General features: G+C 42.3%; 1 protein-coding gene and 1 long non-coding RNA gene across 5 annotated transcripts in view; one reads left to right on the top strand and one right to left on the bottom strand.

Annotated features, from left to right (window-relative positions):
• Positions 1 to 13489, bottom strand: part of LOC113614339 (uncharacterized) — a 96543-nt gene that overhangs the window by 40396 nt on the left and 42658 nt on the right. The gene's annotated exons all lie outside the window — the stretch shown is intronic.
• Positions 1 to 13489, top strand: part of NHS (NHS actin remodeling regulator) — a 349152-nt gene that overhangs the window by 294050 nt on the left and 41613 nt on the right. For both annotated transcript variants that reach the window (XM_027095754.1, XM_027095755.1), the window contains exon 3: positions 6198 to 6331. In XM_027095754.1, the coding sequence (XP_026951555.1) occupies positions 6198 to 6331 (134 nt within the window). The remainder of the gene's footprint in view (positions 1 to 6197; positions 6332 to 13489) is intronic.

Raw genomic sequence — 13489 nt, 5'->3', positions numbered from 1 at the left:
AGAATTACAAATAATAAAAAACTCAATAAAACCAAGAGCTGTTTTTTGAAAGGGTAAACAAAATCAATGAACCTCTAGCCAGGCTCACCAAAAACAAAAGAGAGAGGACCCAAATAAACAAAATAAGAAATGAAAGAGAAACAACAACCAATACCGCAGAAGCACAAAAAATCTTAAGAAAAAAACCATGAACAGTTTATATGCCAACAAAATGGACAACCTAGAAGAAACTGACAAGTTTCTAGAAACATACAGCCTGCCAAAACTGAATCAAAAAGAAACAGATAATTTGAACAGTCCGATCACTAGAAGTAAAATAGAATCTGTATAAAACAACAACAACAACAAACCTCCCTGCAAACAAAAGTCTAGGACCAGATGGCTTCACTGGGGAATTCTACCAAACAAAAAGAAGAACTCATACCTATCTTTCTCAAACTATTCCAAACGACTGAAGAGGAGGGAACACTCCCAAAATCATTTTATGAAGCCACTATCACCCTTATACCAAAACCAGACAACGATACTACAAAAAAACAAAATCACAGGTCAGTATCTTTGATGAATATAGATGGAAAATTCCTCAACAAAATATTAGCAAACTGAATCCAACAACACATAAGAAGGATCATACACCATGATCAAGTTGGATTCATTCCAAGGTCACAAGGATGGTTCAACATACACAAATCAATCAACGTGATACACCGTATCAACAAAAGAAAAGACAGAAACAACATGATCATCTCAATAGATGCAGAAAAAGCATTTGATAAAATTCAACATCCATTCATGATAAAAATTCTCACCAAAGCAGGTATAGAGGGATCATATCTCAACATAATAAAATCCATTTACAACAAACCCACAGTGAATATAATACTCAACAGTGAAAAGGTGAAATCTTTCCCACTAAATTCTGGAACAAGACAAGGATGCCCACTCTCACCGCTTCTATTCAACACAATATTGGAAGTCCTAGCCACAGCAGTCAGACAAGAAAAAGAAATAAAAGGTATCCAAATTGGAAGGGAAGAGATAAAATTGTTATTGTACGCAGGTGACATGACACTCTATATAGAAGACCCTAAAGACTCCACACAAAAACTGTTAGAATAAATGAATTCAGCAAAGTAGCAGGATACGAGATCAATATACAGAAATCTGTTGCATTTCTTCATACTAACAATGAAATATCAGAAAGAGAAAGTAAAAAAACAATCCCGTTTACAATTGTGCAAAGGGCTTCCCTGGTGGCACAAGGGTTAAGAATCCACCTGCCAATGCAGGGGACACGGGTTTGAACCCTGGCCCGGGAAGATCCCACATGCCGCGGAGCAACTAAGCCTGTGCGCCACAACTACTGAGGCTGCGCTCTAGAGCCTGCGTGCCACAACTACTGAGCCCCCATGCCACAACTACTGAAGCCTGCACACCTAGAGCCTGTGCTCTGCAACAAGAGAGGCCACCGCAATGAGAAGCCCGTGCACTGAAACAAAGAGTAGCCTCCGCTCGCCGCAACTAGAGAAAGCCCACACGCAGCAATGAAGACCCAAAGCAGCCAAAAAGATAAAATAAAATAAATTTAAATAAATAAATAAATAAAATTGTGCAATAAATAAATGAATAAAACCTAACCAAGGAGATGAAAGACCTATATGCTGAGAACTATAAAACACTGATAAAGGAAACTGAAAATGATACGAAGAAATGGAAAGCTATCCCATGCTCTTGGATTGGAATAATTAATATTGTTAAAACAGCCATACTACCCAAAGCAATCTACAGATTTCACATGATCTCTATCAAATTACCCGTGATATTTTTCACAGAGCTAGAACACATAATCCTAAAATTTATATGGAACTACAAAAGACCAAGAATTGCCAAGGCAACTCTGAGGAAATAGAACAAAGCTGGAGGCATAACCCTCCCAGATTTCAGACAATACTGCAAAGCTACAGTAATCCAAACAGCATGGTATTGGTACAAAAACAGACATATAGATCAAAAGAACAGAATTAGAGATCCCAGAAATAAACCCACACACCTACAGTCAATTGATCTTCAACAAAGGAGGCAAGAATATACAGTGGAGAAAAGACAGTCCCTTCAGCAAGTGGTGTTGAGAAAGCTGGACAGCCTCATGTAAATCAATGAAGTTAGAACACAACCTCACACCATACACAACAATAAACCTAAAATGGCTTAAAGACTTAAACATAAGATATGACACCATAAAACTCCTGGAAGAGAACATAGGCAAAACATTCTCAGACATAAATCATAGTAATGTTTTCTTAGATCAGTCTTCCAAGGTAAAAGAAGTAAATGCAAAAATAAATAAATGGAACCTAGTCAAACTTATAGGCTTTTTCACAGCAAAGCAAACCATAAACAAAATGAAAAGACAACCTACAGACTGGGAAAAAATATTTGCAAACGATGAGAAGAACAAGGGCTTAATTTCCAAAATATACAGACACCTCATACAACTCAGTATCAAAAAACAAACAAACAACCCAATCAATAACTGGGCAGAAGACCTAAATAGACATTTCTCCAAAGAAGACATACAGTTGGCCAACAGGCACATGAAAAAATGCTCAACATCGCTAATTATTGGGAAAATGCAAATTAAAACTACAAGGAGTTATCACCTCACACCAGTCAGAATGGCCATCATCAAAAAGTCTAAAAATAATAAATGCTGGAGATGGTGTGGAGAAAAGGGAACCCTCCTACACCGTTGGTGGAATGTAAATTGGTGCAGCCACTATGGAGAACAGTATGGAGGGTCCTTAAAAAACTAAAAATAGAGTTACCATATATGATCCAGCAAACCCACTCCTGGGCATATACCTAGACACAACTATAATTCAAAAAGATACATGCACTGCTATGTTCATTGCAGCACTATTTACAATAGCCAAGACATAGAAGCAACCTGAGAGTCCATCAATAGATGAATGGATAAAGAAGATGTGGTGTATATACAATGGAATATTACTCAGCACTAAAAAAGAATGAAATAGTGCCATTTGCAGCAACATGGATGGACCTAGAGATTATCATTCCAAGTCAGACAGAGAAAGACAAATATTATATGATATCACTTATGTGTGGAATCTAAAAAAAAAAAAATACAAATTCATTTATTGACCAAACAGAAACAGACTCATAGACATAGAAAACAAACTTACGGTTACCAAAGGGGAAAGGGGAGGCGGAGGGATAAATTAGGAGTATGGGATTAACAGATACACAGCACTATACATAAAATAGATAAACAACAAGGATTTACTGTATAGCACAGGGAACTATATTCAGTATCTTGTAATAACCTATACTGGAAAAGAATCTGAAGCTGTATGCCTGAAACTAACACAGTATTGTATTCCATTGTTTTTTTTCTGAATTAATTAATTAATTTATTTTTCGCTGCACTGGGTCTTCATTGCTGCGTGCAGGCTTGTCTCTAGTTGCGGCGAGCGGGGGCTACTCTTTGTTGCAGTGCACGGGCTTCTCATTGCGGTGGCTTCTCTTGTTGTGGAGCATGGGCTCTAGGCACGTGGGCTTCAGTAGTTGTGGCTCGCAGGCTTGGCTGCTCTGTGGCATGTGGAATCTTCCCGGACCAGGGCTTGAACCCGTGAACCCTTCATTGGCAGGCAAATTCTTAACCACTGCCCCACCAGGGAAGTCCCACAATATTGTAAATCAACTATATAATTTTTTTTTAAGTCTTCCTGATGAACAATGGCTATGGTGGCAGTTTAGCAAAGACCACCTGTGTGGGGATGAGGACTTTTCTCTGGTTGTGAATGGGAGTCAACATTTGTCTAAAGAATCCCAAGCAGGGCTTCCCTGGTGGCGCAGTGGTTGAGAATCTGCCTACTAATGCAGGGGACACGGGTTCGAGCCCTGGTCTGGGAAGATCCCACATGCCGCGGAGCAACTAGACCCGTGAGCCACAACTACTGAGCCTGCGCGTCTGGAGCCTATGCTCCGCAACGAGAGGCCGCGATAGTGAGAGGCCTGCGCACCGCGATGAAGAGTGGCCCCTGCTTGCCACAACTAGAGAAGCCCTCGCACAGAAACTAAGACCCAACACAGCCAAAAATAAATAAATAAATAAATTAAGGAGCCAGATTAAAAAAAAAAAAAGAATCCCAAGCAAAGGTAGGTGAGAAATACTGCCCCATTTTCCTGACACAGACAAAGTTGGCAGTTGAGGCAGGGGGGCCCACAGACAGGCCAGTCAGACATGGACAGAAATCAGAAGGCTCAAGAGTGCTCAGGTACTGGGTTAGAGTACAGCACACTGACTACAGCAAAGAGGAAAGGGGCCAGCATTAGGGCAGCCAGTGTAAATAGGCAACAGGACCAGAGAACGACCTAACAGCAAGGGCACAGCGAGGGCACTAACTAACTACACAGCCCATGGGAAAGGTAGGGCTTTAAAGTGCATTCTACTGTTACAAAAGCAGACCTTAATGAAAGCATTAATTTGTTCTTCCTTTCAGTCACTCCACAAACATTTATTGAGAACCCACTATATCACAGGCACAGCAGGGCACTGCGACAGAAAGCTGAATATAATCTCTGTTGTCCAGGGGCAGCCTTCTATAAAAGAGGCAGACATATAGAGAGATCCTGAGGTTTATCAATACAATGAGAGAGTTGAAATGGCCACTGGCACTACAGGGCCTTCAGAGGAAGGGCATCTGACGCCACCTGAGAGGGTCAGTGTAGTTAGCTGTTTCCTAACACGGGTAAAAGAATTAGTGTCTTATGAGTAGCCAAATATTCTATATTATCAATGTCCAAAGAATTAGAATGTGATAAAATGTAATTATAATCAAAGACTATCAAATCCCAGCAGTCTTGCTCTGATTAGCGAGGTGTGTTTGGACCTTCTAGAGCTTACAGGTCAAGAAGTGGTCAAGAGCAGAGCCCTGGGGCCAAGTGTGTACCACTGACAGCTCGGCAATGACTTGGCCTCCCTGATTGGTTTAGGCATCTGCACAAGAGGGACACTATCAGTGCCTACTTCGTGCAGTTGTCAAGATAATGCACCTAAAAGCTTTTGCAAAGCATCTTTGATGAATGGCAATTGCTCAACAAATACTGGGCATCGTAATTATTATCGTAGACGTGCTGAGTAATGGCAACTTTAAACAACACAAGACAGATTAAGACATCTGCTGCACAAGTTTCTACCTTGGTCATATTGGGTGGGAGTCACGAGATTTCAGGCCCTAGGCATGAGTGTGGGCTGGGTTTTGGCAGGCAGGGAAGCCTTTGGTGTGGCCAGTATGTTGGGTAGGACGTGCTTTGGGGCTCACTGAGACACCCAGAAAGCTAAGCTGTGCTCTTGATGTCTCAGTGATTCTTGTCAATGAGTCAGGACCACTTCGTCGCACACATGGAAATTTCTTGGTTTTTCCCAGAAGTACCTTTATTCCTAAATCAGACAACTGTCACCATTGGGATTTCTTTACTTTCTTAGGAACACAGGATTTGAAAGCCATCTGAGTGTTGTGGGTGACACAGCGTAGATGGGTACAACGGTGTTCAGGCCACAGGCTCTGTTTTTAAAAAATGTAATAAAGAAATAAATGAATAAGGCCCTGATGTGTAGGACTCTCCAGTTTCTGTGATATATATACTCCCACCGTAGCCTATTTCAAGCTACCAACAGTTTAAAAACTGGCTCGCAAAATTCCTGAACACATAGCAATCCGGGCCCCTGAGCCAATGTGAGCTGGCACCATCACCCACTGGATGGCTGTGAGCATCTGTCGCTACACCCTGGGAGGCTCTGGTGTGTCTGTGCCTAAGGTCCACTCCAGGACTGATGTCAGCAGATCTTGCACCATTGTTCTAGATTTTTTTTTTTTTTTTTTGCTCATGTTGTTTTGAAACGAGGCATGTTGAGAAATATACTACTTTTTCCAAACTTAGAGTGAACCATCTTGTACAATGATTATGAGATGGACCCACTGAAATGTAGGTGTCCAACTTCATGTGAAGTGAAAGTTTAGTTCAGAACCATTCTGAAAAGCTTATTTGGTACACAAATGAGCTGGATTAGCAAAAACCCACTTTTTTCAAGCCTTTTGCTCATCCTCCCAAGGGGGAAAGAGAAATTGAAAATGCCAAGTATGTTTCTGTATTATCGCTTTTTCTGCCCCCAGAACACCGGAGCCGGAGTGATCGCCGCGAGCAGAGAGCTGCTGCACCCCTTTCCGTAGTAGCTCCTCCACTGCCCGCCTACCCCCCAGCTCACAGCCAGAGAAGACGCGAACTTAAGGACCGGCACTTCTTAACGGTGAGCTTGATGGCCAGGCGGCAGCCCTGTACCTACTCAGCGGGAAGTATGAGTGGGTCTTGGGCGTCAGTTTCACTCCTCCTACTGAAGGAGACTGGGCTGCCTGAAAGAGCTAATCATGGGCATTTGAAAACTGAATTTTTCCCCTTTCATTCCTGAAAGGAATGCCTCTTTTTTGGGGAACAGAGTGGGGATACAGATTTTTTTAAAAAATTTAATTGGCTGCACAATGCAGTAAAGCAGTAATAGTTAAGGACTCTAAAATCAGGGAAATTAGGAATATTGGATTAGCAGATACACACCACTATATATAAAAAAAGATAAACAACAAGGATTTAGGGCTTCCCTGGTGGCGCAGTGGTTGAGAGTCCGTCTGCCGATGCAGGGGACACGGGTTCGTGCCCCGGTCCGGGAGGATCCCACATGCCGCGGAGCGGCTGGGCCCGTGAGCCGTGGCCGCTGAGCCTGCGCGTCTGGAGCCTGTGCTCCGCAATGGGAGAGGCCACAGCAGTGAGAGGCCTGCGTATTGCAAAAAAAAAAAAAAAAAAAAAACACAAGGATTTATTGCGTAGCACAGGGAACTCTTTTCAATATTTTGTAATAACCTATAATGGAAAAGAATCTGAAGAAAAAAATATGAAACTGAATCATTGTGCTGTATAACCGAAACTAACATAATATTGTAAATCAACCATCCTTCAATAAAAAATAAATAAAATAAAATCAGGGGAAAAATTGCTTCAAATCCTAATTCTTCTGCATACAAGCGGAAAGATTTAGGGCAGGTTATTTACCTTCCTTGTGCTCAGTTCCCTCATCTGTAATATGGGGATATTAATAGTAACTAGCTTATAGGGTTTGAAGCTTAAATGAAATAAGGCATGGAAAGAACTTAGCACAATGCCCGACATAGAGTAAGACCTCAGTAAATGTTAACTGCTGCAACCACTACTATTATTACTAGTCAGGCGATCGTGTGGCTGACTAGGTAGGGTGAACTGAGAAAGAACTTACATGATGTGAAAAATTACCATTTGAAGATGAATCATCTCGTAATTTCATGCTTCCCCCATTCTATAAGGGAAGGTGCTCTTCTGAGTAACCAGTTACCAGAGTGATGTCATCACCACTGGTGATGTCAGCCTTGCCTGGGTGGGTGTGGCTGTAACTCAGCTCAAGCCCCCAAGTATGGATCAGAGATGATGAAGCTGAGACCAGCTCAGAATACCTGGAAACACCATTACCCCAGGTGTGCCTTCTGAGGGCTCAGTGGGGACAGGTGAGCCCTTTGTGCCTCTGAGTAGGGCACCACTGAGGTGAGAGACTATGGTTTCTGTGACCAAATCAGCCTACACAGCCTGCCTGAATGGGTAGACCCCTGCTCCCGTCATGCCAGTTTGAGGCCCTAAGTCTAAAGAAGTTACAATAGTGTAGGTAGAAGTTGAGGTTTTTATTTGAAATTAAGGTTGTATGTATAATTATAAACCCTGTACCCTTATGGCTTTACAATATGCAAATTAGATGCAAAATATTTGGGTCACATGATGCCAGACACCAAGCTGAGAACAGATTTCATCTAAATGACTCTCATGATATATCCAGATAAAACAGTGAGTGATATTGAACAGTACACAGACATTTTTCCGACTCGTGGCTGGACAGTAGGTTTCATGTCCCTCAGACTCATCAAGTGTCTACTAAGTGCCATGTCAAACTCACCATACTGCTGCAATGCAGCCCAGGGATAAGAAAGGAAGGTAAGAGTCTCTTATGGCTTTCTGGGTCTTTACATAGAGCAGTTACAACATGCTAGTGATTTGTCATAAAAGCCCTGCTCGACAAAAGTTCCTATTAAGCTCAAATCTGCTTGCTGCAGCATTTGCTTTTAATGAGGCATTTTCTGCATAAAAATGCTAAAAATATTTTTCCCATTCATTATAATATGTTTTGTGGCTCATTAAGCTGGCTTTCTTGGTGGGGGGCGGGGGGAGAGAAGAATGTTAAGCATTTGCAGAAATGACATAAAAATATTACCCTTTGTCTTAATCTGCATAATTTTTAATAATGTCTAAATACCAAAATAAGACTATAGGAAAAAGCTTAAACTAATGAATAGCAATGAGTGTGCTTCATTTTCCCAACAAACATTAATAAGAGGTCATACTTATGTAAATCAGAAAATTTACCCATCTCAATAATAGTATTTCTAAGTAATTTGGGGAAATTTTAACTGTTCCATTTGTTTGATTGAGTTTCGGTCACCAAGGTCATTGGAAGATTTCCATTCAAGTTGAATCCCTCAGACCTGGAGCTGACTCAGACTAGAACACTGTTCTATACATTAAGCTTTGTTTACAAAGGCTGTATACTGCTGCAAGAGGAAAGGCTGTAGGGATAGGGATAGGAAATTTGTAGCCAAATTGCTAGACAGACGTTTTCGTAAACAGCAACTCTTTCCTTTACGAGACTTCAGTTAAACCATTTTTCTCCCTTTAAAAAAGCATTCATAATGAGATTCTGATATACACTCATCCACAATTCTATAAACTGTTATACTGTACTTTGGTCATTAAAGACATGATCTGTGAAGCCAAACTGCCTGGAATTGAAGACCAAGCTCTACCATTTACGAGCTATGTGACCCTGGACAAGTTAACCATTTCAGTGTCTTGGGGATAATGAGAGATAGTACCTTGTAAGTTTAAAACAAGGATTGAATGTGTTAATACATGTAAACAGTACCTGACACATAAAAAGCACTTAATATGTATTAGACATCATCATCATCATTATTACGATTAGGCAATCCAAGTCCCTGAGGTATCAGTGATATAGTGATAAGACCATAGGTCCAACTAGGCTTAAATCCCAGCTCTGTAAGCTGAAAATTCAAGGGGTGTCTCCTAATGAAAGCCCATATGGAAGTCCTCCCTCATCAAGGGTGGCAAAGGAGGTGATTTCAGGCCCAGATGGTTTCACAGAGGAATTCTACTAAACTTTCAAAGTCCAGATAATCTCAACGCTCTATCAGTTGTTTCAGCACATTGAAAATGAAGAACTTCTCCATTTCTTTTATGAAACTTTTCTGAAGGTTTGATACCTAAACCTGATAAAGACAGGAGGGAGGGAGGGAGGGAGGGAGGGAGGGAGGACAGACCAATATCAACTCATGATTATTGATGCAAAAATGCTAAATTAAATGTGAGCAAACAGAATACAATATCATACTGAGAAATTAATACACCATGACTAAATGGGATTTATTCCAGGAATGGAAGGTTGGTTCAATATTAGGAAATCTATTAGTACCATATACTATATTAATAGATCTAAAGGGGGAAAATCCATATGATTACTTCCATAGATGCTGGAAAGGCCTTAAATAAAATTCAAGACCTATTCTTTATAAAAAGACTTGAGAAAATAGGAATTCAATGGTACTTCATTAACAGGATAAAATATATATGCCTTAGTCCTAAAGCCAGTATCTAACTTAATGGGGAAACATTAGAGGCATTTCCATTAAAATCAGAAACAAGGCAAGGATACTCACTATCTGCTACTAATTAGCATTACATTAGAGGGATTAATCAATGCAGTTGGACAAAACAAATCAATTACAGGCATAAGAATTGGTAAAGAAGAAGTAAACCTGTATCTAGTTGCAAATGATGTGATACTATACCAGGAAAATTCTAGAGAATCAATTATAAAACTAACTTAAACAATAAAAGAATTCAATAAGTAGCAGGATAAAAACACAAAAATCAATATCCTTCACTTACACAAAGGATAGACAATTAGAAGACCCAGTGTTATAGAAAACTCCATTTACAGCAATAACAAAGAAGATTAAATACTTAGGAATTAATTTATCACAAATGTGCAAAACCTATATTAGGAAATTTGAAAGCATTCCTAAAAGACACAAAATTATACTTTCTCAAGTGGAAGGACACCCCTTGTTCTTGGATAGAATGATTCAGCACTATAAACAAGTCAGTTCTAAATAAATTTATAAGTTTAACACAATCCCAATAAAAATTACCAATAAGCTTTTTTAAAAATGGAGTTTGACCCATTGATACTAAAGTTCTTATGGAGAAATAAACATACAAGAACAGCCAAAGGGAATTTGGGCCAAGATGGCAGAGTAGAAAGACCCTGAGCTCACCTCCTCTCACAAGCACACCAAAACCACAACTATCTGCAGAACCATCTATGAAAAAGACCAAAACCTATCCGAAAAGATCTTTAACAACTAAGACATAAAGAAGGAACCACAACAAGATGGGCAGGAGGGGCAGACTTCTCATATAATCAAGTCCCATACCCCTAGATGAGTGACCCACAAACTGGAGAATAATTATATTGCAGGGGTTCTCCCACAGGAGAGTTCTGAGCCCCATATCAGGCTCCCCAGCCCAGGGGTCCTGCAATGCTCTGGGAAGATGAGCCACCAAAGCACTTGGCTTTGAAGGCCAATGGGGTTTAATTCCAGGAGTCCCAAAGGGCTGCAGAAAATAGAGACTTCACTTTATTTATCTGATTGCACCAGGTCTTAGTTGTGGCAAGCGGGCTCCTTCGTTGCGGCACACGGGCTCCGTAGTTGTGGCATGAGAACTCTTAGTTGCAGCATGCATGTGGGATCTAGTTCCCTGACCAGGGATCGAACCCAGGCCACCTGCATTGGCAGCATGGAGTCGTATCCACTGCACCACCAGGAAAGTCCCAACACCACTTTTAAAGGGCGCACACAAAACCTCATGTGCACCAGGACCCAGGGCAAAAGCAGTAACTTCATAGGAGCCAGGGCCAGAACTACCTGCTGGTCTTGAAGAGTCTCCCAAAGAGGTGGGGGGCAGCTGTGGCTCACCCTGGGAACATAGACACTGGCAGCAGCCATATTTGGGAGCTTTTTCTACCCCATGGAAGCCAGTGCTGGTGGGTGCCATTAGCTCATTAGCACCAAGACCTGGCCCCACCCAACTGCCTGTAGGTACCAGTGCTGGGACAGCTCAAGCCAAATAACTAACTGGGTGGGGACACAGCCCCACCCATCAGCAGATAGGCTGCCTAAAGACTTCCTGAGCTCACAGCCACCTCTAGACATGGCCCTGCCCACCAGAGGGCCAAGACCCAGCTCCGCCTACCAGCTGGCAGGCACTGGCCTTCCCCTCCAGGAAGCCTGCACTAGCCACTAGACCAGCCTCACCCACCAGGGGACAGATACCAGATGCCAGAAACCCACAATCCCACAGCCTGCAGACCCAGCCAGCCAAAAGCAGGCCAGACCCAACCCTGGGACAAGCTGGGCCCCGGCCCTGCCCACTAGCAGGCCAACACAAGTTTTGGGACACCCCAAACCTCATACCCAATTGTGTCAGGAACTGGCCCCTCCTACCCATCAGTGATCTGACAGCACTCTGGGATCCCTGGACCCTGCAGCCAGTCTCCAGGACCAGGCTCTGCCTACCAGTAGTCCAGCACTAACCCCAGGACCTGGCTTCACCCACCACTGGCAGGGGAGAATAGCTCCTGAGTCTTCTGGACCCTGATTCCTCCCACCAGTGAGCCAGCACTAGCCCCAGGGCCCCCTGGGGTTCTGCAGTCAGCCACCTCATGACCAGGCCCACCAACCAGCAGCATCCACACAAGGCAGGGCCTGGCAACCAATCACACTAGAGGCCGACCAGGCCTACCAGACCACCCAGACAGTCAGCCCACCACAACAGAAGGACCCACGCAGCCCTCTTAGGGGGAATCCCTAGAGCATGCAGCTTGGGTGACGAGAGGGGAGTGTGCTGCAGGGATGCATAGGACTTGTCCTACAGAAGGCCACTTCTCCAAGGTCGAGAAACATAACTAACCTACTACATACATAAAAATGCCAACAGCAACTTAAACTAAATGAGGTGGCAGAGGAACATGTTCCAGATGAAGGAAGAAGAAAAAACCCCAGGGCTTCCCTGGTGGTGCAGTGGTTGAGAGTCTGCCTGCCGATGCAGGGGACACGGGTTCGGACCCCGATCTGGGAAATCCCACATGCCGCGGAGCGGCTGGGCCCGTGAGCCATGGCCGCTGAGCCTGCGCGTCCGGAGCCTGTGCTCTGCAACGGGAGAGGCCACAACAGTGAGAGGCCCGCGTACCGCAAAAAAAAAAAAAAAAGAAAAAACCCCAGAAAGAACTAAGGGAAGTGGAGATAGGCATTCTACCTGAGAAAGAATTCCGAGTAATGATTGTAAAGATGATTAAAGAACTCGGGATAAGAATGGATGCATAAAACAAGTTAGAAGTTTTCAACAAAGAGTTAGAAAATATAAAGAACAAGAAAACAGAGATGAAGAATAACTGAAATGAAAAATACACCAGAAGGAATCAATAGTAGACTAAATGATATTGAGGAACAGATCAGTGAGCTGGAAGACAGAGTAGTGGAAATCACTGCCACTGAACAGAAAAAAAGAAAAAAGAATAAAAAGAAATGAGGACAGTTTTAGAGACCTCTGGGACACATCAAGCATACTAAAATTCACATTAAGTTCCAGCAGGAGAAGAGAGAGGAAAAGAGCCTGAGAACATATTTGAAAACCTAGTAGCTGAAAAATTCCCTAACCTGGGAAAGGAAACAGTCACCTAAGTCTAGGAAGCGCAGAGTCCCATACAGTAGAACCCAAAGAGGAACACACCAAGACACATTGTAATTAAAATGACAAAAATTAAAGATAAAGAGAGAATATTAAAAGCAGCAAGGGAAAAACAACAAGTAACATACGAGGGAACTCCCAAAAGGCCATCAGCTGATTTTTCAGCAGAAACTCTGCAGGCCAGGAGGGAATGGCACAATATATTCAAAGTGATGAAACAGAAAAACCTACAACCAAGCATACTCTACCCAGCAAGGCTCTCCTTCAGATTTGATGGAGATCAAATGCTTTACAGACAAGCTAAAAAGAGTTCAGCACCACCAAACCAGCTTTACAACAAATGTTAAAGGAACTTCTCTAGGCGAAAAAAGAAAAGGCCACAATTAGAAACAAGAAAATTACAAAATGAAACAGCTCACCAGTAAACGCAAACATACAGTAAAGGTAGGTAATCATCCACACACAAAGCTAGTAGGGAGGTTAAAGACAAAAGTAATAAAATCATCTATAT

The sequence above is a fragment of the Aethalodelphis obliquidens genome, unplaced genomic scaffold (genome assembly GCF_003676395.1).
Source record: "Aethalodelphis obliquidens isolate GAN/ISIS:26980383/991018 unplaced genomic scaffold, ASM367639v1 scaffold94, whole genome shotgun sequence".
Lineage (NCBI taxonomy): Eukaryota > Metazoa > Chordata > Mammalia > Artiodactyla > Delphinidae > Aethalodelphis > Aethalodelphis obliquidens.
This window is presented reverse-complemented; position numbering and strand designations above follow the sequence as displayed.